Consider the following 21,831-nt stretch of genomic DNA (forward strand, 5'->3'; position numbering starts at 1 on the left):
TAATTATTATGTTTATATAAGTAGTAAATAAGAAAAAAGCTAGTTTTTAAAAAAGCTAAGAAAACTAAGAAAGAAAATTATGAATTTTATAGAAAATAAGCTATAAGTAGCTAAATAACTAGTATAAAAAAACCTAAATAAATAATTAATAAAAAAGAAAACTTTTATAATAATAAGATAAAAAAAACTTTATAAACTAAAATTATTAAAATATTTAAATAAAAACTTATATTAAAAAATCCTTAATTAAGTATAATAATAAGTAAAAGTAAGAAAAATTTAAAGAGAATAATAATATAAAAAGAAGTAAAATATATAAATTTTTATTACCTTTAATAAACCAAAAAATAAAGTAAGAGATATAAGTATTAATAATAATAATATAATTTTAAATACTTTAGAAGTATCTAAAGATAAATAAAGTAAGGAAAAAATACTAGTAAGGCTAATAATTATATAAGAATAAGCTATATAATAATATTTCCTTATATTAATAAGGAAATATTTTATAATTCTTATTTTAATAATAAATATTATTATAATAATAAAAAATTAAATATTATAGTTTTTAAAAAAAAAGAATAAAAATAATTCTAAACTCTTACTAAAATATATAAAATATATATATTTAATATAAGTATTATATATATTTATAATATATTAGGTATACTTTTAAATTAAAATATAATTAAATATATTTTTAATTAAGATAAAAGGATATTTAATTAAAGTATTATACTTTAAATAAAAACTCTTAAAATAAAAAGTAAAAATAATTAATAATAATTAAATAATAATTTTAGAACCTAATTTAAATATACTTATTAAATATTAAGCTTATATAAATTTTATAAATATATATAAATTAAATATATATTAATTATATATATATATAAAAAATAAGTAATAATATTAGTATATATATAAGGAAAAAATCCTAATATATAAAAAAGAGTTATTACTTAAATTACCTTAATATAAAATAAAAGACTACCTAGTATACTTATTATTAAATTATTTAAAATATATAATAAATAAGGCTAAGAAATAATATAAGTAATAATATAAAATATTAATAATATATAAATAAATATAATAAGTATTAAATATACTTAAATAAAAAGACCCTAAAAAAACTATTAAATTAATATATTATAATAAATAAAAGCTAAATAAGTAATATAATAAATAAAAATTTAACCCTAAATATAATAAGAAATATATAATAAACTATAATAACTTAAAATATAAAAAGTATAAAAAAATAAAAGATTAAATTTATAACTGCTTATATTAAATATTTAATAATAAGTTTTACTTTAAGTACTTATAAAATAAAATTAAACTTATAAAATAATACTAAAAAATAAAATAATAAATCATAAAAGAATTTATTTTAAAAAACTTAAAAAATAAGATATATTATTTATAAAAGGGCTATAAGCTAGTATAAAAAAAAAACACTAATAACTCTTAATATAATCTAAGATAAATAAAGTAATAAAATAATATTAAATATTAAAGTTATAAAATATTATATTTATATACTTATAAATAATAATATAATAGGTAATTATATTTTATTTAAAGTTATAAATTATTATTAATTATTATAAAAATATAAAAAGGTATTATATAAGTTAATTAATATTAAAGGAAAACTTTTTACTTATAATAATAAAATTATTAATTAAGAAATTAATTATTTTAAAGTATAGATTTAAGGTTATTTAGAAGTAATTTAACTTAATATTATAAATATATTAAAATATAACCTAGTATTAAAGTACTTATAATTATAAAAGAGTAATTTATTAATTAATTAAAGAATAAGCTAATTAAAGTAAAATAAAACTTTAAGTTAATAAAATTAATAAAATTTAAAAAAAAAATAAAAATTTTATTATAACTTAGCTTATAAATAAAATTCTAAAAAAAAGGAACCTTTAAGTAAGTTATTTAAGAACTAATAATATAAAGAAAATAATTAAAATAAGAAAAGAATAATTAGATCTATTATAATAATTTTAATAGCGCTATAAACTGGAATATAAATAATAATAAATAATAAGAAAATAAAAGCTAAAATCTAAAAAATTATTATTATTTTAAGGAAAAACCTTATAAATATAAATAAGAAACTTAAAAAAAAAAAGAAAAATAAGAATAATAAAAATAATAAAAGCTTAATAATAAAAGAAAAAAAACTTAAAAATATCCTTAAAAAATATTAAAAATATAAAAAATTATTTATAAAAGAATTAAAAACTAAATTACTTAAATATAATTAATAGAATTATAAAATTAAATTAATAAATAAAAAGTTAATAATATTCTATAAAATCTATAACTTAAATATAAAAAAACTTAAAATATTATAAGAATATATTAATAAAATATTAATAAAAAGCTATATTAAAGTATTAATATTAAAAGCTAAATACCTAGTTATATTTATTTTAAAAAAAAATAAAAAATTATAATTAATAATAGATTATTAGTAATTAAATATAATTACTATAAAAAATAAAATACTATTATTATTAATATTAAAATTATAAAACTAATTATATAATATAAATTAGTTTACTATAGTAAACCTAAAAGAAATATATAACTTAATTTAAATAAAAAAGGGTTATAAATAAATAATAGCCTTTAAAATAAAGTTTAAATTATTTAAATATTTAATAATATTAATAAGGCTTATTAATATATTAGTAATATTTTAAAGAATAATTAATAGTATATTATAAGAATATTTAAATAACTTTATAATAATATATTTTAATAATATATTAATTTTCTTAAAAACCCTAAAAAATTATAAAAAATATATATATATAATATTAAAAATACTATAAAATATTAAATTATTACTTAAATTAATAAAATATAAGTTTTATATATAAAAAGTAAACTTTTTAGAATATATAATATAATTAAATAAAATATAAATAAAAAAGATAAAAATTAAGGTAATAAAAAACTAATTAATATTAAAGAATATTAAGAATATATAAAGCTTTAAAAGCTTTATAAATTATTATAAAAAATTTATTAAAAGCTATAATAAAATTATAATACTTTTAAATAAACTTATTAAGAAAAATAAGTAATAAAATTAAAATAATAAGGTATAATATACCTTTAATAAAATTAAAAAACTTATTATATTTAAACTTATTTTAAGAATTTTTAACTTAAAAAAAAAAATAAAACTAAAAATTAACTTATTAAATTTTACTTTAAAAGTATAAGTAAAATAATAAAATAATAATAAAAAATTATATTTTATTATATTTTACTTAAAAAAACTTTATAAAGTAAAATTTAATTATCTTATTTATAATAAGAAATTCCTAATAATTATTAATACTTTTAAGGAATTTAAATATTACCTTATAAAAAGTAAATATAAAGTTAAAGTATATATTAATTATAAAAATATCTTTTATTTTATAATAATATAATAATTAAATAAAAAATAAATTTAATAGGCTAAATATCTTTTAGAATTTAATTATAAAATAATCTATTAAAAAAAATCTAAAAATAAATAAGTAAATACTTTAAGTTAAAAAAGTAATTATAATATAAAAGTACTTATAATAATAAAATAACTCCTTAAGATTAATAAAAATAATAATTTTTAATAAAAATAATTAAATATTATATTAAAAGTATAAAAAGAAAACCTAGTATATAATAAAATATACTAATAAGTAATAAGTAATATATAATATATTAAGAATATATTAATAAAATATATATACTACTTAGAAGAAGTATTAATATATAAAAAAAAAATCTAGATATTATTAGAGTTATAAAAAGAATATATTAAAAAAATATATAAATACTTAGTTTATAAATATTAAGAAATCTATAAAATACTAAATAAAATATAATAATAATATAATTTCTTAGAAATTAAAAAAATAATTAAAAAGATTATTAATAAATATATATAATATAAAAAAAGTAAGGCTTTATAATATAAATTATATAAAGAATTATAATTATTATTAGTACTAATATAATTATAGGAATTAATAGCTTTTAATTATATTATAAAGCTATTAATATTAAAAAAACTAATAATTAATATAAAATATAATAATATATTTATAGTTATAAATAAACTTATAAAGTATAAATACTTTTTATTATATAAAAAAGTAAATAATATAAAAGAACTTATATATATATTCTTATAAATAATAATAAGTAATTATAAGCTATTAAAAGAAATTATATTAAATAAAAAAAGTATATTTACCTTTAAGTTTTAATAAGTACTTATAATATAACTTAAAATAAATTATAAGTTAAGTATTATATATTATTTATAAATAAATAAATAAATAAAAAAATTAAACCAGATACTTAAATAATATTTATAATATTATATTAATTATTAATAAGATAATTAGGTTAAATAATTACTTATAGTATAATTAGCTTATAATAGCTTAATATTAGAATTAATAAAGTAAATATTAGCTTATATTAATTATAGATTTAATCTTAAAGTATTTTAAATATAATATAAAAAACTATAAGTAAAATAAGTAATATTATAAGTAAATAAACTAAAGAAATTATATAAAAAAATATAATATAAACTAGAATTTATATAAAATAAAATAATATAATATTATAATTATAAAAAATTAAAAGAACTAATTTTTAAGGAGGGAAATATAGTTTATTTACTCTAATAAAATATTAAAATAATATAATTAAGTAATAAATTAAATTATAAAAAACTAGGATTATTTATTATTAAAAAATAAATATTAATAAATAACTATAAACTTTTATTATTAAAGATTATAAGAAATCACCTTATAATATATATTTTACTTCTTAAAAAAGTATTAAATAATATACTAATAAAAAAAGATATTAAAGTTATAAATAAAATAAAATATAAAGTAAAATAAATTCTAAATATAAGAATAAAAAATAAAATATACTAATATTTTATTAAATAAAAAAACTATAAAAATAAGAAAAACATATAAAAGCCTATAACTAATTTAAGGAATTATTAGGTACTATTATAATAGTATTATTAGTAGCTTATAACTTAGTGTTAAGTAAAGCGCTTTAGTCTAAAATATTAAGGGTATCCTAGTTCTAAGTATTATAAATAGCCTTAAACTTTTATTATTAAACTTACTTTAGCTTACGCCTTTAGGCCTCCTCCTTTTTTGCCTTATAATCTATATTCTTTATCTTCTTAAAAGACTTAAAATTATAATAAGCTATCTTAATACCCTTCTTATATAACTAATACTTTATATAATATAATTATAAAAAATAATTAAAAGCCTTATTTATATTATATTAGGCTTTATAAATTAACTCCTCTTACTTTTTATAATACTTTATAATAAGCTTTTTAGCTATTTTCTCCTCCTTTTTAAGCTAATAAAATTTCTTAGTAATATAATTTACTAGAATATATTAACTAAATATACTATAATAAAAAAACCTTATATATATAATTTATTATAGGAGTATAAGAGCTATTATAAAAATAACCTAAAAAATAATAAAATATATAATAATTAATACTCTTAATAACTTAATAAAAACCCTTTTTTTTAAAGTAATAATTATAAAGTAATACCTTAAAATCTTATTTATAAATAAAAGTAATAGTTATAATATAATTAGTAGTAAAATAAGATTTTTTAGGTTTTTTTATATAGTTAGACATAGTAAAAAGAAGATATTATAAATAAATAAAAAACTTATAACTAATAAAAGAAAAAGTAATAAAACTATTTATAAAATAAGGCTTAGGTTTTAAGGGTAAAACTATAAGAAAAGGGATATTATATTATAATCTAGTTATAAGCTATAGTATAAGTTATAGGTTAGGCCAGCTATATAAGCTACTTAGTAGCTTAGATATAATAAGTAATAAATTAATAATTAAGATAAGCTACTAATAAGAAAGAGTTTATTAGCTATTTAATAAACTTTAAATAAATTAATAATATATATATAATTATAATTTACTAAGACTTTAATAAATAAAAAATAAACTTTATAATATATAAAAACTCTTAAATTTACTTTATAAATAAACTTTAGCTTTTTAGCTTTTAATATAAATTATTATATTAAATAAGCTTTACTTATAACTCTTTAACTTTAATTACTTAGTTATAATTTTTAACCTATTATTAATATAATACTTAACTACTTAGATTAACTACCCTAGTTATTCTGCTAATATAAACTACAACTAGTTTATCCCTTAAGAACCTTAGCCGTTACACCTAGTAAGTAATATAGCTATTAATAAATTAAAAGCTTTTTATAATAAAAGGGATACTTACCTTAAGGCTAAAAATCCTAATTTTATAGAAATTAAAAAGGTTATAAAAATAATTAGGAATTTAAAAAAAAAGGCCTCTAAAAATGCTAAACTAAAGCATAATACTAAGAAAGCTATAAGACTAGCTATAAAAAGGGCTAATAAGGCTAATAAAGCCAAGGCTAAAAAGGCTAAAAAGGCTAAAAAGGCCTATAAGGCTAAAGCTGCCAAATAAATCTATATTAGTGGTTTTACCTCTTCCAGAGGGTTATATATTTATTTAAAAAAATCTAATATTATTAAAATATAAAAGACTTATAAAAGTATTTTTATATAAATTAAAGCCTTTTTTTAGCTACTTTTAAACTTAATTTTAATTATTATAAAGCTTTTTAATATTAAATACTTTTTTTAATAAAAAACTTATTTAATATTTTTATAAAATATTAAAAGCTAACTTATTTTAAAATATTTTAATTTTAAATAAAAAAATTATTTTTAATTAATTAAAAAATATATTTTTTATTATTATTTTAAAGTATTAATAGCTTATTATAATATAATAAAAATTTAATTAACTTTTAATTATAATAATATTAATAAATATTATATATAATAATTAATAAAACTTTTTTTACTTTAATAATTTCTTAATTAATTATACTTAAATTAAATATTAAAATTATTTTAGCTTTTTTATAAAAGTTATATTTAATTCTAAGTATTATTAGGTTTATTTTTATTAAGTTATAATAAAAAAAAAAAGAAAGTATAAATATAAAATAACGCGGCGTGACGTGATGGGCGCGTTTATTATCGTGACTTTTATCGCCCCACTGTACAGTCCGTATCCATACATCCCCGGAACACAAGCGAGGCCAAATGCCGGGACGCCGCTCTGGAGCGGTGCTTGATGGTCGCATCAGCGATGCTCCCCTCGCCACGACTCGTTGCGTCGCGGGTGCAGCGACAGAACCTCGCCGCCATCATGGCAACTGCGAAAAGTGTCCTCTGTTCGCATCGAGGGGCCATGACTCGCGCGCCCCGAGTTATTATTAGTGCCGCGATGGGCGTCGAGTTTCAACCGCCGGCCAAAATGTCCCCGCTGCTGATGCGACCGTGAAATCGCCTCGGCTTTAACCTCGATCATCTCGTGGGTCTCTCGGAACGCGGCAATAGACTATGCATCCGATTCACTCAAGGATATTCCACCGTTCGTGACACTGTAGCGGTACCGTGCCTGTCGCAGCTGTAGATTGGCGCCGTTTTGCAGCGCCGCATCAAGTCTAGGAACCGCGAGGAAGGACAGAGTGTTGAAGCCTGCCATGTGGTAAACTATTCGAAGGCGATGGCCGTGCCCAGACGACCGGCGTTGACGTCGTAGTATACTACTTATACGATATGGTGTACATTCAAATCTTTGAACGCAAAGGCGCCATGCCATCCCCATCATCCCTACCATTCGTCAGTATCGGCCTGTGGAGATGCCAAACTAGACAGTAGATTGTTGCGTCCATGGGACGTCGACATGTCGAGTATACTCGACTGTTTATACAACAGTGCAGATCCAAGTCTCCTAGCGTATATATATGTATATGTAGCAACATTGAACGCACCCCGTGCTCTACCATCCCTCAACTTCGTCGCCGTCAAGCTCGGAGCATACGGCCCCGACCAGCATATCGTCAAACACGTCATCCAAGCCAGAACGTCAAAGTTTCTCCCACAGTCCACATTCAACTGCATCCCATCCACCGTGACGCGCTTCATCCTCGTCTGTCGTGTGCCCTGCGACGAGCCGTCTGCGGGTTTGCCGCATCGCCCACGGGCATCATGTCGAGGCGGCATTGGAAGGGGGAGCCCCTAACGGCAAATACGCGCGGCATGGCGATTGCGATGCCGCCACGGGTGGATGATGGATGATGCTTGTTGGGCCATCACATGGCAAGTTGGGCGGTATTGTCCTTTTCAGACTCTTGTATTTTATATAGACGCGCGGATTGTGTCATTATGCAGGAATCCATCGGAGCTGCGAACTGCCGTTGATGTCCAAGGGCACGCGGGCCCTCTTGGTTCACGCAAACCCGCAAAATACGACAAGACGCCTCAAGCGGGAGGCGTCACGGAACGCCCATGGAGCGGCTGGCAAGTTCGGCCGCCATCCAGGCCCTTCATGCACGCGACAGGATGGGCGTCGAACGGCTCTAGCACGTCGTGGACAAGTGCACGTGGGCGAGAGCGGCAACGGGGCCATTGGCATTGTTATAGGAACCGGCGCCCGGTATCATGAACAGTTCGTTGGGCCCCCATGGCTGGGCCAGTCGTGCCTACTAGTACAGAACAGGTGCGGACGCAGCACAAGTGACTGCGTGTGCGTGCGTAGCGAAAGCGGCAATGAAACCAAAAACAAATATGAGCCTATATTACCATGTTGCGCTTGTCTGCCGTCAGAAACTGAACTCGCTAGTGGGTACAGCAGAATAAAGCAGAAGCACCCGACGCAGAGTGATACAAAACCCCCATTCTTGCCCACGACGATGTGTTGAAAAAGGGTGAGGAGGGTCGATAAGGCCAAGAGTTGAAGAGGGATCCCCCTCCGAAAAAAAAAAACACCGTCTTTTGCCTTGCTGAAAAAACAGAGAGTGGCAAGGAAATACATAAAATGGAGGATGGAGGGCAAAGGTAGAAATTGCAAAGAAATACAAAATACAAAAAAAACAAGACGCAGGCCCTCAGCGGGCATTGACGTTGATTAGGCTGAGAAACTCGTTGCGCGTCTTGTCCCTCCGCTCGAAGCAGCCGAGCATGCAGCTCGTGACGGTGGTGCTGCTCGTCTTTTGCACGCCGCGCATCACCATGCACAGGTGGCTCGACTCCATGACGACGGCGACGCCCTGGGGCCGCAGGACCTCGAAGATGGCGTTGGCCACCTCCTTGGTGAGGCGCTCCTGGATCTGCAGGCGGCGCGCAAACATCTCGGCGATGCGGGGCAGCTTGGAGATGCCGATGACGGCGTTGTTCGGGATGTAGCCGATGTGCATCTTGCCCGTAAAGGGCACCAGGTGGTGCTCGCAGACCGAGTAGACGTCGACGTCCTTGACAATGACCATCTCGGAGTGGCCCTCCTGGAAGATGGCGCCGTTGACAATGTCGAGCACGTTTTGCTCGTAGCCGCGCGTAAAGTACAGCATGGCCTTGGCGTAGCGCTCCGGCGTGGCCAGGAGGCCCTCGCGGTCCGCGTTCTCGCCCACGCACTCGAGGATGGTGCGGACGGCTCCCTTGATGCGGTCGAGCCGCGCCGCCGCCGCCTCGGGGTCCTCCTCCAGGCGGTCGCGGGCGCCCACGCTGGGCCGGCTCAGCCCGTCAAAGTCGATGACGGGGCTCTCCAGGCGCGCCAGGGACCGCGACCGCGAGGCGTCTCGCTTGCTGCCGCTGCTGCTGGCCTCGTCGTTGTCTGCTGCTGTCTGGCGGCGCTTCTCGCTCTTGTCGCGCTTCTCCCGCTTCTGGCGCTTGGTCCTGGGCTCAGGCTCGTCGCGGCGGTCGCGGCCTGGTTTGCTGATGCTAGAGCGGCGCAGGCCGTCGCCGTGGGGGCCGTTTGCCAGCTTGGCCATGGCCTCGTCGTCCTGGTCACCTCTTTCGCGCTTCCCGCTGCTGTTGCCGCTGCCGCTGCCGCCGCCGCCATTACCGTTCTTACTTTTGCGCCTCTTTGCTTTTCCTTCTCCACCCGCAGATGCAGATGAGATGGGCGTGTCTCGGCCGTCGGTGGGTTCTGATTGGGGCATTGTGGGAGGATTGGCAGGTTGCGCGGTTTCAAGGTGGTCTGGTCTGGTCTTTGAGGCTGGAGTGGCCAGAGTGCCAACAGAGTGCCTAGACGGTGCTTGCGGGAGCAGTGTAAGCTCCTACTGTTTGCCGGATCGCATGGACTGGATGGGCCGAGATGCAATGCAGGAGTGTGAAGATGCAAAGAATGGAAAATTTTGAGGCGCTTCAAGATTCAACGTTGCCAGATGTCGGTGCGATAAAAGTTCCGGAGCGGATCAATTGGCGGGGGTTCGCAATGTCTAGCGGGGGTTCGCAATCTTTGCCGGCAGCCTCCGCTGTGAGCATCCGTCGGCAGCCGTCAGCCGCGCTTGCGCTGCTTGATTGATCAATTGATGTCAATTGGCAACGTGGGGCCCTGACTGACTTGACGGCTTAAGCCTGGCGGTACGGAGTAACTTGCGGCTGCATTTGCGCCGATATCGCCGCGGGGTAGCGAGCCAGTGGGCAAAGGCCGCGAATAGAGGCGGGCCAAGCAACGCCATGCGCACTCTCAACCACGAGTAGTATGTCCCCGCACAACATTCAAGATTCAAGATTATTGCCCATTGCTAACCATCTTACTCCATTCAGCTAGGGGACAAGGAACAAGACAAGTCCGACGATTTGCAGCGCCATCCTAACCCTAACCCTGCCTCTCATCAGAGCCAACCAGCTGAAAAGAGGGCCCCAAGTTGGAATATATCCTCGTCGCCTGCGTTTCCAGCCTCTGAATGTCCTCGACAGCCTGTTCGTCCTCCTCGTCCAGCTCCTCCCTCTGCTCCCGCTCCGACTCCTCGGCATCCTCCGCCCTCGTGCCGGCCACCCGGCCACTCCCCCCCGCAATGAGGGCTTCTCCATTCGCCCTCGACTGCCTCCTCTCGCGCGTCTGCTCCAGCAGCACCGACGCCTGCCTGGTGGCCTCCTCGGCCACGACGGCCAGGTGGCAGCGCTTGTACACGCCCAGGCTGGTCCCCAGGGTCCCCAGCACCTCGTACGCGAACAAGACGGGCAGCGCAAAGTACAGGTGCGGGTTGCAGCCGCCCGACCATATGTCGGTGAGCACCTCGTACGCCGCGTGCGCCGGCAGCGCGTACCCCCAGCGGTAGAAGCCGTTGGACAGGCTGAAGGGCACAATGACGGAGGTGACGTTGGTGACGACCCAGGCGACGAGCGCAAACGGCACGTACTGCGGCGGGATCCAGATGGAGAAGACGTCGAGCACGAGGAAGCTGACGTGGCCGAGGAGCCAAAACGTCGCCCAGTCCAGGACGAACGCGGCCCCCGAGACGTCCCAGCCCGCCTTGAAGGCCCAAATCGCCGCGGTGATGAGCAGGCCCCCGAGAAACGTGTACACGCAGGCTATGGCGGCGCGGACGAGGATGATGAACCTGGGCGGGGCGCGGTTGTAAATCTTGAACTGCACGTACAGCCCGTTGATGGTGGCGAGGAAGAAGAAGTTCTGCAGGAGGATGAGCACAATGGCAATGGTGTTGTACACGGCGCGGGTGCCCTGCGCCGTGGCCTTGAGGTTGACGGACGTGATGGTCCACGGGTTGGCGAACACGGACACGGCGGCCGGGTCGCCCGGCGGCACGGTGGCCAGCGCCGCCGTGCCGTTGAGGGCCACGTAGGCGATGCGCGCGGCGCCGGACAGGGCCACCATGTTGCTGGACAGGGCGCTGTCCATGACGGCCGGGTACTTGGCCTCGTTCCAGATGTAGAAGAGCACGTCGGACTCGTTGTACCGCGACGTGTTGAGCCCGGCGATGGCGAGGCCGAGCTTGGCCGACGACCCGGCCGCCGTGTACACGGCCGCCCAGTAGTCGGCGTCGCACACGGCGTCGCGCAGGGCGTCGGCCGAGGGGTACTGCGAGACGGGCCGCGCGACGAGGGTGGGAAACTGGTCGGACCTCAGCCGCGCGTAGGCCGCGTTGACGGCCTGCCCGACGAGGCCGCCGTCGTAGTCTACCCACAGCACGTCGAGGTTGTGGGTGCGCGGGCCTTGCTGGTACAGCGCGCCGAAGAGGTAGCAGAACAGGACGAAGAAGAGCAGCTGGATGATGATGGTGTTGACTATGCCGGCTTTGATGAGCTTGGGCCGGGTGGCCGCGAGGGACGGGTGCAGGAACGGCAGTCGGCAGTCCCATGCGCGGGGGTAGTATTTCTCGACAAGGGACAGGGGAAAGGTCCGCCTGGACCGCGTTTTCTTCTCGCTCATCATGAGAGGTAGACTATGTCTTTTTTTCTTTTTAGAGCCAAGCAAAGCTTGGTGAGGGGTGAGAAATGGCCATTGTTCCGAGTTGGGATTTCGAGTGCTGGGCGTCCCGGCTGGTGGGATTATCTATCACTTCCGTGATCTCCGGAGGGAGGCGCTTTTTGAGCTTGAATATAGGTGTACATGGGAGCGGTGATGATGGACAGCCAGACCTTGAATTCTACTGGTTGACGCCCTGCGCCGTGGCTTGGTGCTGGAGGCTGTACTGCGTCTCGAGTTCATCGAACGTCGTCTTGGGATCCGTGACCACAATGGCAAGTCGGCATAGCAAGGGTTGTTTTTGCACGCCAAGATGGCCTCGTCCAAATGACAAAAGGTCACTTGCGCAATCTCAATCCAAATCAACATCGATTGAATGTCAGTGAGCAACGAGAAAACAACATGGACGAATAAGCTGACGAATGTGGGGATATGAGGCATCATGTTGAACAAGATGCGCGCAGCGCACAACTTGCACGTTACGCCTCGTTGCAGAGCCGGGAGTAGCTCAAGGTAGCATACATACCAGGCTGCTCATGTCCCGAAATCCTCCTCAAAGTTTGAGCAGAACACGACCAGGACCAGGAGCAGCGAGCGACACCTCGAAACGCAGACGCCAGGATTCCTCAGCACAGCTTCCACCGTCGCGCGTCCTTTCCTTGATCAGCCTGGGGCTCATTGGATAAGAGTAAACCCGTGGTCCGTCAAACCTTCAGTGTCGCGCTCTGACTTGTGAATTTGAAGCTCGGCTTGGCCCGGTGGGACGCGGGAATGAATGCCATCAAATGGGATTGGCGGGACGACCCGGCTCTCTGCTCCGTCACGGCCGCGGAGCCGAGGCGGGGCTGCAGCACCGAGGACGCTCAGCTTCTACTCAGCGAAACCGACCTGCCAGTTGACCATTTTTGTTTTGTCAGTCACTCCGAGCACGTGCATCCTGCGCAACATTTTGCAGAACTTCCAGACAGAGAGGCTGAGGGGTCGAGGTGGTCCGGTGCAGAGAGTTGAGGCCCGGCAGGTTCATCACGTCTCTAAGTCGGTGTCGCGGGAACCGGCCCGGCATGTCCTACACCACGAGCACAGAGCATATCAACTAACGCTCGGCTCCAAAAAAAAAATAATAAATAAATAAATATTAGCCCCAGCAGTCAACGCAGCGGCAATTCAACTCCATTCACCCCCCAAGACAGTCAGTCAGTGGCTGCTTCTCGGTCCTCTCGAGACCCAGCCAGCATCAGTCAACTGCTCGCACATGACCACATGCAGCCTGTCAGCCCAGCCCAACAATAGCCCGCGCCTATTGTCCCCCCAAACACAAACAATACTAGTAGCGTCAAGTCGACCCTTGGCCTGTCAGCCCAAAACGGCCGTGATCGGCACTAAACCAACGCCCCAACAAGCTCTACCTGGGAACAAGGGAAAAAATAAAGTTGGCCAGATTCGACACTCCATGGCACACACTGTGCCCCACACCATGCCTGGCGATCGAGCCGCTGGGTACGCGCACAACTCCAAATGTCTCGTCCAAGTCCATCATCCTGGCAGCCATTGTCCCCCACGCGACCCGGCATGGAAGCAAAGCAAAGCACATCCCGCGTCCGACACCGTGAGCACCAGACATACGTTTCACGTGCCCCGTGCTCCGCCGACGCATCTGGCAATCTGCATGCGGATTGACTTTGCATCTGGCTTTGACTGGCTGGCCCAGATGCGGCACCATGCAACGCCTGGTAGTGACACAGCATCCTTCGGGAGCCACGCCCCAAACTCTAACCCAACTACATACACCAGACGTCACGGTGGCCATGTTCGGCCCTTGAACAGATACCATGCATGGACCAAAACCCAAAGCACCCCATGAGATGAATCCAAGAAATATACACATTTCTAGCATGAATTAACCATACTCCGTAGTACTCGCTATCGTACAAGAAATTGCACCAAAGCCCCAGATGCCCCTAGTTTTCCGTAATCCCGAATAATGACAAAAAAAGTAGTAGCAAATAAAGCCGTAATGGGGGTTGAACAAAGCCAAAAAATATTTGTAACAAAAAAAAAACAGAACAAAGGTAATGAACCAGAAGATGCAAGGTAACAGTAGCCAAGAATTCAATTGCAGCCGCCCTCTGATGCTAATGACCCTCTCGCCAACGTTGAAAAGAAAAATTACTATAGTGGTGATGGTGTGGCATGACAAGGAAAAAAAAAAAAAGACTTGCTATGCATGTCCAAGTCGCTTCAGAATAATCAGGGAGTATAACGCCATCGCTTTGCATTTTCATCGACCCACCACCGCGTCATGAAGGACGCCTCCTCAGCCCATTTGGCTGCATCCGATCCGTACTTCTTCTCCACGCTGTTCAGGAAGGTGACAAAGTCAAACGAAAGAACTCCGTCTTTTTCGTGCGGATCTTTTTCGAGATTCGTAAATCTCCACTCAATGTCCTTGATCACAGGTACCACCAGCCGCCAGTTGGGATCTCGTGCGCTACGGGTGGCAACCTGGGCTCGGCCAGTGTTCATAATCGTGAACTGCCAGTCGGCCTGGCCAGTATGCTTCGATGACATCTGCAGAGGTCGGATGAGCGACTGGCCTTCGTAGTTGCGAACTAGGTCAGATGCGGCTTGGCGTTCAGACGGAGACAGCGAGCCCGTCTCAATGAGCAGGTCCAGAATTGTGGGCAGAATAGATATCGAGTTGACCGGAGTGTTGATGTCGATGGGAGGAAGCTTCGGGTGTGACATGACCAGGGGGACATGAAAGTTACCGACATTGGGCTGATAATACGGCGTAACCGCGCCGGTTTCGGGAACCGATAGGCCGTGGTCACCCACCATGACCACCAGTGTGTTGTTGGAAGACCCCTCCTCCTCGATGATTTGCAAAATCTTTCCCAGCCATCGGTCAACGAATCCAACAGTGTTCACGTAGTGCGAAAGGTCTTCGAGCTTGCCTTCGGGCGCAAGGGGCACATAAGTTTCCTCGTCGGGCATTTTGAACGGGTGGTGAGCGGTACTAGTCAGGTGAGACAGGAAGAGTCGCTCGTTCTTCTCATTAGCCGTCTTGAAGGCATCTCGAATGTAATCCTCGACGGCAGACTCGGCCATGCCGTAGTAGTTGATCTCAGGCATAGTATTTTTACCAAACTTAGCCTCATCGCTCTGCAGATACTCCTTGTGGATAAGCTCCTCTTCCTTGTATCCCATCTTGGGCATTAAAAGATCCTGCTTGTCGTAGAAATTTGTAACCGACATCATGAAGGCATTGCTCCATTTATATTTCGTGTACTCATCGGTGTGCTTCGCAGAGTCGTTGGAATGATCAAGTGCGTTGAATGCGTTAAAAATGTGCGGCAGACAGGGCTGATAAATGTGGTTGGCATACTCGACATTGAAGTCGGCGACCAGAGGTGTGATTCCACAGAGGGTTCCGGGAAGACTCTTGAGGGTGTAGGTGCCAGTTGTGTGGTCGTTGTTCACATTCAAACCACCTCGTCGCTTAGTAGTCTCATGTTCAAATCCATCATTATAATCGCCCGTCAGAAAATTTGCATTCTGAGTGAGAGTTGAAAGCCGCTGTTGCACCTCATCAGGTAAGGTACCATTCTCCCAAGTCTCGGCGAACTTCTGCCAAATCTGACCATCCTTCTTGATGGGAAACACATCCTTTCGGGTGCTCTCCAACTTGATTAGTACCACATGCCGAATATCCACATCACCCAACTTGCCTCGGAGAGGTTTAAGCAAGTCATTCTCCAAATTAGAAATCTTCAGGGGGTCCTGAGCAGCGTTGTAATGGTCCGTCTCGGCTTCATACCAGTCCTCAAATCCAGGAAGCGGGGTTTCCGATTCGGGCAGCCAGTTCCAGCGAATGGGTTCAGCCAGGGCTGTCTCATTATCCCAGCCCCAACCGATACTCTGACTATAGTAGGGGAGCAGACCGGCCAGGGTCGGCGAAGAATGAGCAAAGTCGATAAAGGGCAGCAAAATCGGCGTCCAGGACATGAAGATGAGTGAACTTTCAACAGGACGAACCATGGCCAAGACTGCCTGTGTAACCAAAAGAATGCCAATCACAGTGTAGAGCAGCCACATCATCTTGTTCTCCCGCAGGGTTGCGGGACCAGAATGCTTGCGCTTCCCGACCGAGTTGAAGTCGCCATCACCGTCCGACCCATCTTCAAGATCAATCTCCTTTTGAGGTACGTAGTCATACTTGACGGTCGCGGTCGAGCCCCGACCGCAATAGGGAATCTTGCTGAACAAGAAAGTAAGGGGCAGCTTAACGATGTCGAGAGCCATGCCGGCAAACGCAAAGCTAAAGTCCTGAAGAAGCCAGCCAGCTATGAGAATAGCGACAAAGGCAATGGAGCATGACACGAGCCCAGTCAAGAGCACGGACCAGGACGATGAGTCCCCCGCCAGGCCGATGTTGCGCCAGTGAAGCTCAGATCCAGCCACGACAAAGAATGAGATGTTGATTGAGGCGAGGACATGCTGGACAAACGTGATAACACAGGCCAAACTGGTGGCCAAGAAACGCAAACATCCAACTGCGGCAAATAGAGGCAACTCAGCATCCAGCAGCAGGCGCAGCATCAGTAACAAAGCTGTGTCCTGCGCGAAGAATGACAGCCCCCATCGAGCCATTTCGGCCGGAGGAAGGGCTGAAATGTGTGCATATATATGGACCCATTTGGCACCGAGTATAGAAACGGCAGCAATAGAGAAAACAAGCCGTCGATTGGCAAAGCGAGAAGCAAAAGCCAGGCAGAGACGTCTATTGGTAAAAACACAACGTCGGCTATTCAAGCAGGAGGCGAGAGAGCCTGCCGAGCGGCGAGGCGTGTCGATCATAACGGCGAGGCGGCGGGTCTAGAGTTGGCTCGATATCTCATACTCGGAAAGTTCGAAAAGAAGGCAAGTCGGGATGTTGCAGAAGGGGTGTGTGGTCGATACAAGTCCGTTAATGCGGCGCAACTCCGCTGTTGAAGCGGTCTCGTTTGCTCTCCCAGCACCTGTGGCTTGCCAATGCAGGAAACGAAGGTATAGAGAAATGAAGAGAGCGTGTATGCCGAGCTAGCCAGCAGAGACGACAGGAGCCGGCACAAGTAGAATGGGCAAACTCCAAAGCAAAGGAAGACGCGCGACCAAGGTGAAGCGGGACGAGGCGAGTAAAAAGAGGGCGGCGTGATGGGGGGAGGGAGGAGAGGAGGGCCAAAAGGGAAGAGGTCGAGAAGGAGAGGCGAGTGACAAACAAAAATAAGAGAGGCGACGAGGCGAGAGCCAAGAGCCAAGGGCGGGCACGAGACGAGCCTGGAAAGCGTGCGGAGTGCACCAGCAGCGGCATCGTGCATCTACTCTAGGAATGAAAGGATATGGAAGCTTCCATTTCCACAATCCACCACGCCCGGTCGGCCGTCTAAACGAGCCTAGCATTTTCTTAACGGCACACCCTCGCTTGCGGGGAATGGCTGGGATGAGAAGAATGAATCCTGCCTACATAACTACACCGGCCTGCCCGACATGTCCAGTGGAATCTTTACTTGTGTGTTTCCCCCAAGCATCTTCCACTGTCCAGCACCTCAATGGGGATGTTGCAGTGTTTTATAAATACTGCCAGACTGCCGCAATCACGAACGGGGTTCGGGAGACCATCTTGCCTGGCGCATTGGGTGGACGGGCTAGCCACTCAATTTCACCATGGCATGTTAACATGGCAACATTAAACATGGAGGTGCGGGAGGCGGCCAACATGATGAAAGCGAGGGGAGCCAGGCCAAGGCCAAGGCAACATTCAAGAGCCACCATCCAGGGACCCGGTCCAGATGTACGCATGCACCGTTTAACTGCCAGGGACTCGCACCGTGTCGCGTGAGGTAGCCGCTAGATCATTGATGGCTTGGACTCACCGGATGTGCTCCGAGAATCCTGGGCAGCGTAGAGCTCTGAGACGTCCCAAGGACAAGACTAAAGAAATGGGCGACGGACGACAGCCTCAGAAGAGGGCTGGTGACTGATGTGTGTTTGGAGCCGCCGGCGGGAGGGGGCTTGATGGGCGGATGGGCAGCTTGGCAGCTCACCACCATGAAAAGGGGGAGTGGGGAACAAAGAGGACCGACGATGGAACCGGGGGGGGCGTGACAGGCTGTCAACTGGTCTTTTTAGAGCAGAGACGATCGGCAAACAAGATCGCGTTTCAAAGCGTGGGCTGTCGAAGAGCGCGTTTCTTCTTGCCCTTGGGGAAGCGCGCTGGAATGCGCATCGGCGTTGAGCCGGGCCAGGATTCGATGGCTGTGTTGCCGGAATCGACTCGACCCCTCTCAAATCACGGCCAGACCTTTGTGTAAATAACCTTAGAGCCGCGCTTGGATACGGAGTGAGCCACCCGGCAGGCATCGAGCTGGTCTGTGGCTCGTCCCGCACAGTCACCGGCACACGGTGCCATGCTAAGCCCAAAATGTACGGAGTACTGTCAGCGACTTGTTGGGTTCATTGCCTCTACTGTAGCCTGTACGGAGTAGGCAGTACTGGGTCGGAATTGCGCCGAAAATCCGCGACGGCCCCAGTGGCGCCAAATCCTTGACAAATGTTGATCAACGAAACATTGAAAATCTCAAAGTACTCCGTACTCCGTACAGCTCCTACATTCCAACCCCGGTTTAATTAACCACCTGCGACTTTATAAGAGGGTACTAGTAAATGCATCTTGCATGATTTCTACATTTATAAAGGGAGACATCATACTCCGTACTTGTTATAGCTTTATAAACGCAAAACATTCCGCGCCAATGTTAATTTTACTGCTTAACAAGTAGTTATTCCAGTATCGTACTTAAGTAGGGAAAGTGGAGCTGTCACCCCGAACTGACAGCTGCGAACATCAAAAGCGATACGACGTCTCCATTCGAGGTGCTCCGTACGGAGTACGAGACGTGACTAGGAAAAAACTCTGACATGAACTGGGTAGGGCAGACCAGGGCTCATAGGGCTGCCAACAGGCTTTCGTCCCCACAGCTTGCATCATGAAATTGGAGATGCAGACATCAGTTCTAGCGATAGCCGCGATGTACGGAGTACTGTACTCTAGGTCTGAGATCCCCTTTTTTTTGTCTTGATGAAGATGCGACGCGGTGGGTCAAGGGGCATCTGTCACAAAAATGCCCGATGGTTCTGTATAAGGGTCTTTTTGACAATAATTCAGGGGTTGTATTGTACGAGTATGCATACAGGGTCCGTCTTCACGGCTCGGTTTTAAAGGAAAGGATGTTGCAAGTGATGAGAATACGAGCCAGGCCTTTCGAGACGATGGCCCAAAAGGGCGCACCAGTGGTGGACCAGAAGCCGCAGGCCGCACATTTGGTTTTCCCGCGCTTGCCCGGTTGCGGCCATGTTCAACACGCGATTCGCTCCTTCCCTCGTTTCTTAGTTGGGAGTTCCACAGGGCCAACAACACCGAGTACGACGGGGTACTCCGAAACTCCGGACGAAAAAGTTGTTCAAGCCCACCTCGACGTCACGACAGCATCGAGGAAAAGACTGCCAGCCAGACTGTTGACTGGCAGACGAGTCCTCCACGCTGTATATTTGACAATTCCCAGCCGCGTGTTCATTCCGGCTCGAGTTTTAGTCCAGTTTGGCCTGGTTTTTGACTCTCCCCGCGGCATCACGCGACCTCTTTCTAATTTAGCAAGAGCGCCGCCAAGGTGGACTCGACCACCCCCACCATGCCGTGCGAGCACAGAAATTATCCGAATCGATGGCAAACACCTCAATCTACTACGGTGTCGCTGGTGGGTGGCTGCAATCCAGCGCCAGGAGTTACTCGGTAGCGCGGAGTGCTTGCAGCGCCATCCATCATGATGCCCGCTGAGCCTCGCACCATCGCGGTGCATTCCACATTCTCATTCAGTATCGGGTCAAACAGGACGATTCTCCAGAGGAAGAGGTCGAAAAGTACTAGTAGTAGTACTCGGTAGCGGCAGCTCCAACCCCGCAATACTAATACCGAGTTTTATTTCGGCGGAATGTCAGCACGGCAGCAAAGCACAGGATGCGGAGCACAGAGTGCAGAGTGCCATGCTCCCTTTAATCTAGTGTAACTTGATCCCTCGATACCCACGGTACAGCATCCAGTGATGCGCATATTGCTGAAGGGCGCAACTTCATACTCGTCTCAGCAGGGGAATTTCATTATCCGGCATTACTGCCCACCTCGCAGCATGCGTCCATGATTCATCATGCTCGGAGGAGTTGCGCCCCTTCGCCTCGGCCCGCCAGATGGAAATACTATCACAGCTCATGTACTCCGTACGTAATATGAAAGGAATTCGGTCTTGGCGTTGCTGACCCCCTCTCCCCCTGCGCGCCCAGGTCCCATGCCACATTCTCAACCCTGTGCTCACTGTCGCTTGCTCGCCGAGATTCTGGCCCAAGTCTGGGGTCAGCCAGAGGGTACTACTAGTACGGAATATTACTACTAGTAATACTACCCACCCAGTCACACTCGTCTGTCACCATGTGCCATGTCCCGGGAGCGAAGACTTCAGCTTCATGGAATGGGCCTAGCCGGAAATGAGGCCCACAATCTCATGCACCTGTTGTTGACCCATTTCCCAGATGGGTTGTCAGCGACAAGTTATTCACACGCGCGGAATGGACCCTTGTGGCTTCGCTGCCGCTTCCGCCGAATTGCTTCATTGGCTCTGGTCATGCAATCTGATTGGCGTGGTGCTGGTAGCATCTAACTACTCGGTATCAGTGTCACCTACCACAGTTGATAGTACTACGTACTACTCATTCGAGTGCGACACCTCCACGATATAAAGCCCAAGTTTTTGGGAGCCCTCAATCCAGGGTACTAGTACATATGATGCCGCTCTAAACCATGCCCTCGACTATACAAGGCCATTTCAAATTCACACATATCAGACAGCCACAGTGACATTTTCATCGCCTCATGTACCATGCCTGCATATTTCTTCCGTATATTTGCTCATTGAATTACCAGGGATGTCCGCTACTCGACAAGCAACATTTCACGCAGCTACGCCTCGTCGACCTCAACACGCGAGTGGTTATCAGCGAAATGTACCAATCAGGCTACATGACTGCATATAACAACGCCAACTATGACAAGCTAGTGATATCGTCAAGCCAGGTGCATGATCCTCCCGTCCTCACCAGCCCACTGCCCCTGCCATGTCCACTCCACCTGTCCATCAATATTCCGACCGACTCGTCTCATCTTGAATCAGTTGCCTCTTGGTAGCAAACCCATTATTGGTATCGAAGGAATCTTGGCATCGCCGCTCATTCGTGAAGGAACAGAGTAGGAAAATTCAAAGGGAAAGGGGACTTGCAAATTGAAGGTGGGGAGAATCCGAGTGCGTATCCCGACTCCCAACAATGGTTCGAGCCATATCGACTCGAGTCAAGT

The 21,831-nt window shown here is 41.1% G+C and overlaps 4 protein-coding genes across 4 annotated transcripts; all 4 read right to left on the reverse strand.

Annotated features, from left to right (window-relative positions):
- Positions 1-5,861: 5,861 nt before the first annotated feature.
- Positions 5,862-7,324, reverse strand: G6M90_00g055410 (uncharacterized protein; the record flags this gene model as incomplete). The annotated part of the gene is made up of 2 exons (XM_066130603.1): positions 5,862-5,872; positions 7,195-7,324. 2 exons carry the CDS (start codon positions 7,322-7,324, stop codon positions 5,862-5,864), a joined length of 141 nt encoding a protein of 46 aa, XP_065986715.1.
- A 1,745-nt stretch (positions 7,325-9,069) lies between these two features.
- gch-1_1 (GTP cyclohydrolase 1) lies at positions 9,070-10,119 on the reverse strand (the record flags this gene model as incomplete). Its single annotated transcript, XM_014688651.1, has 1 exon — positions 9,070-10,119. The coding sequence occupies one exon, from the start codon at positions 10,117-10,119 to the stop codon at positions 9,070-9,072; it is 1,050 nt and encodes a 349-aa protein (XP_014544137.1).
- Positions 10,120-10,781: 662 nt separating this feature from the next.
- Positions 10,782-12,356, reverse strand: G6M90_00g055430 (uncharacterized protein; the record flags this gene model as incomplete). Its single annotated transcript, XM_014688652.1, has 1 exon — positions 10,782-12,356. One exon carries the CDS (start codon positions 12,354-12,356, stop codon positions 10,782-10,784), a length of 1,575 nt encoding a protein of 524 aa, XP_014544138.1.
- A 2,283-nt stretch (positions 12,357-14,639) lies between these two features.
- G6M90_00g055440 (uncharacterized protein) lies at positions 14,640-17,042 on the reverse strand (the record flags this gene model as incomplete). Its single annotated transcript, XM_014688653.1, has 1 exon — positions 14,640-17,042. One exon carries the CDS (start codon positions 17,040-17,042, stop codon positions 14,640-14,642), a length of 2,403 nt encoding a protein of 800 aa, XP_014544139.1.
- Between the last annotated feature and the right edge of the window lie 4,789 nt (positions 17,043-21,831).

Source organism: Metarhizium brunneum, chromosome 3, assembly GCF_013426205.1.
Source record: "Metarhizium brunneum chromosome 3, complete sequence".
Classification (NCBI taxonomy): domain Eukaryota; kingdom Fungi; phylum Ascomycota; class Sordariomycetes; order Hypocreales; family Clavicipitaceae; genus Metarhizium; species Metarhizium brunneum.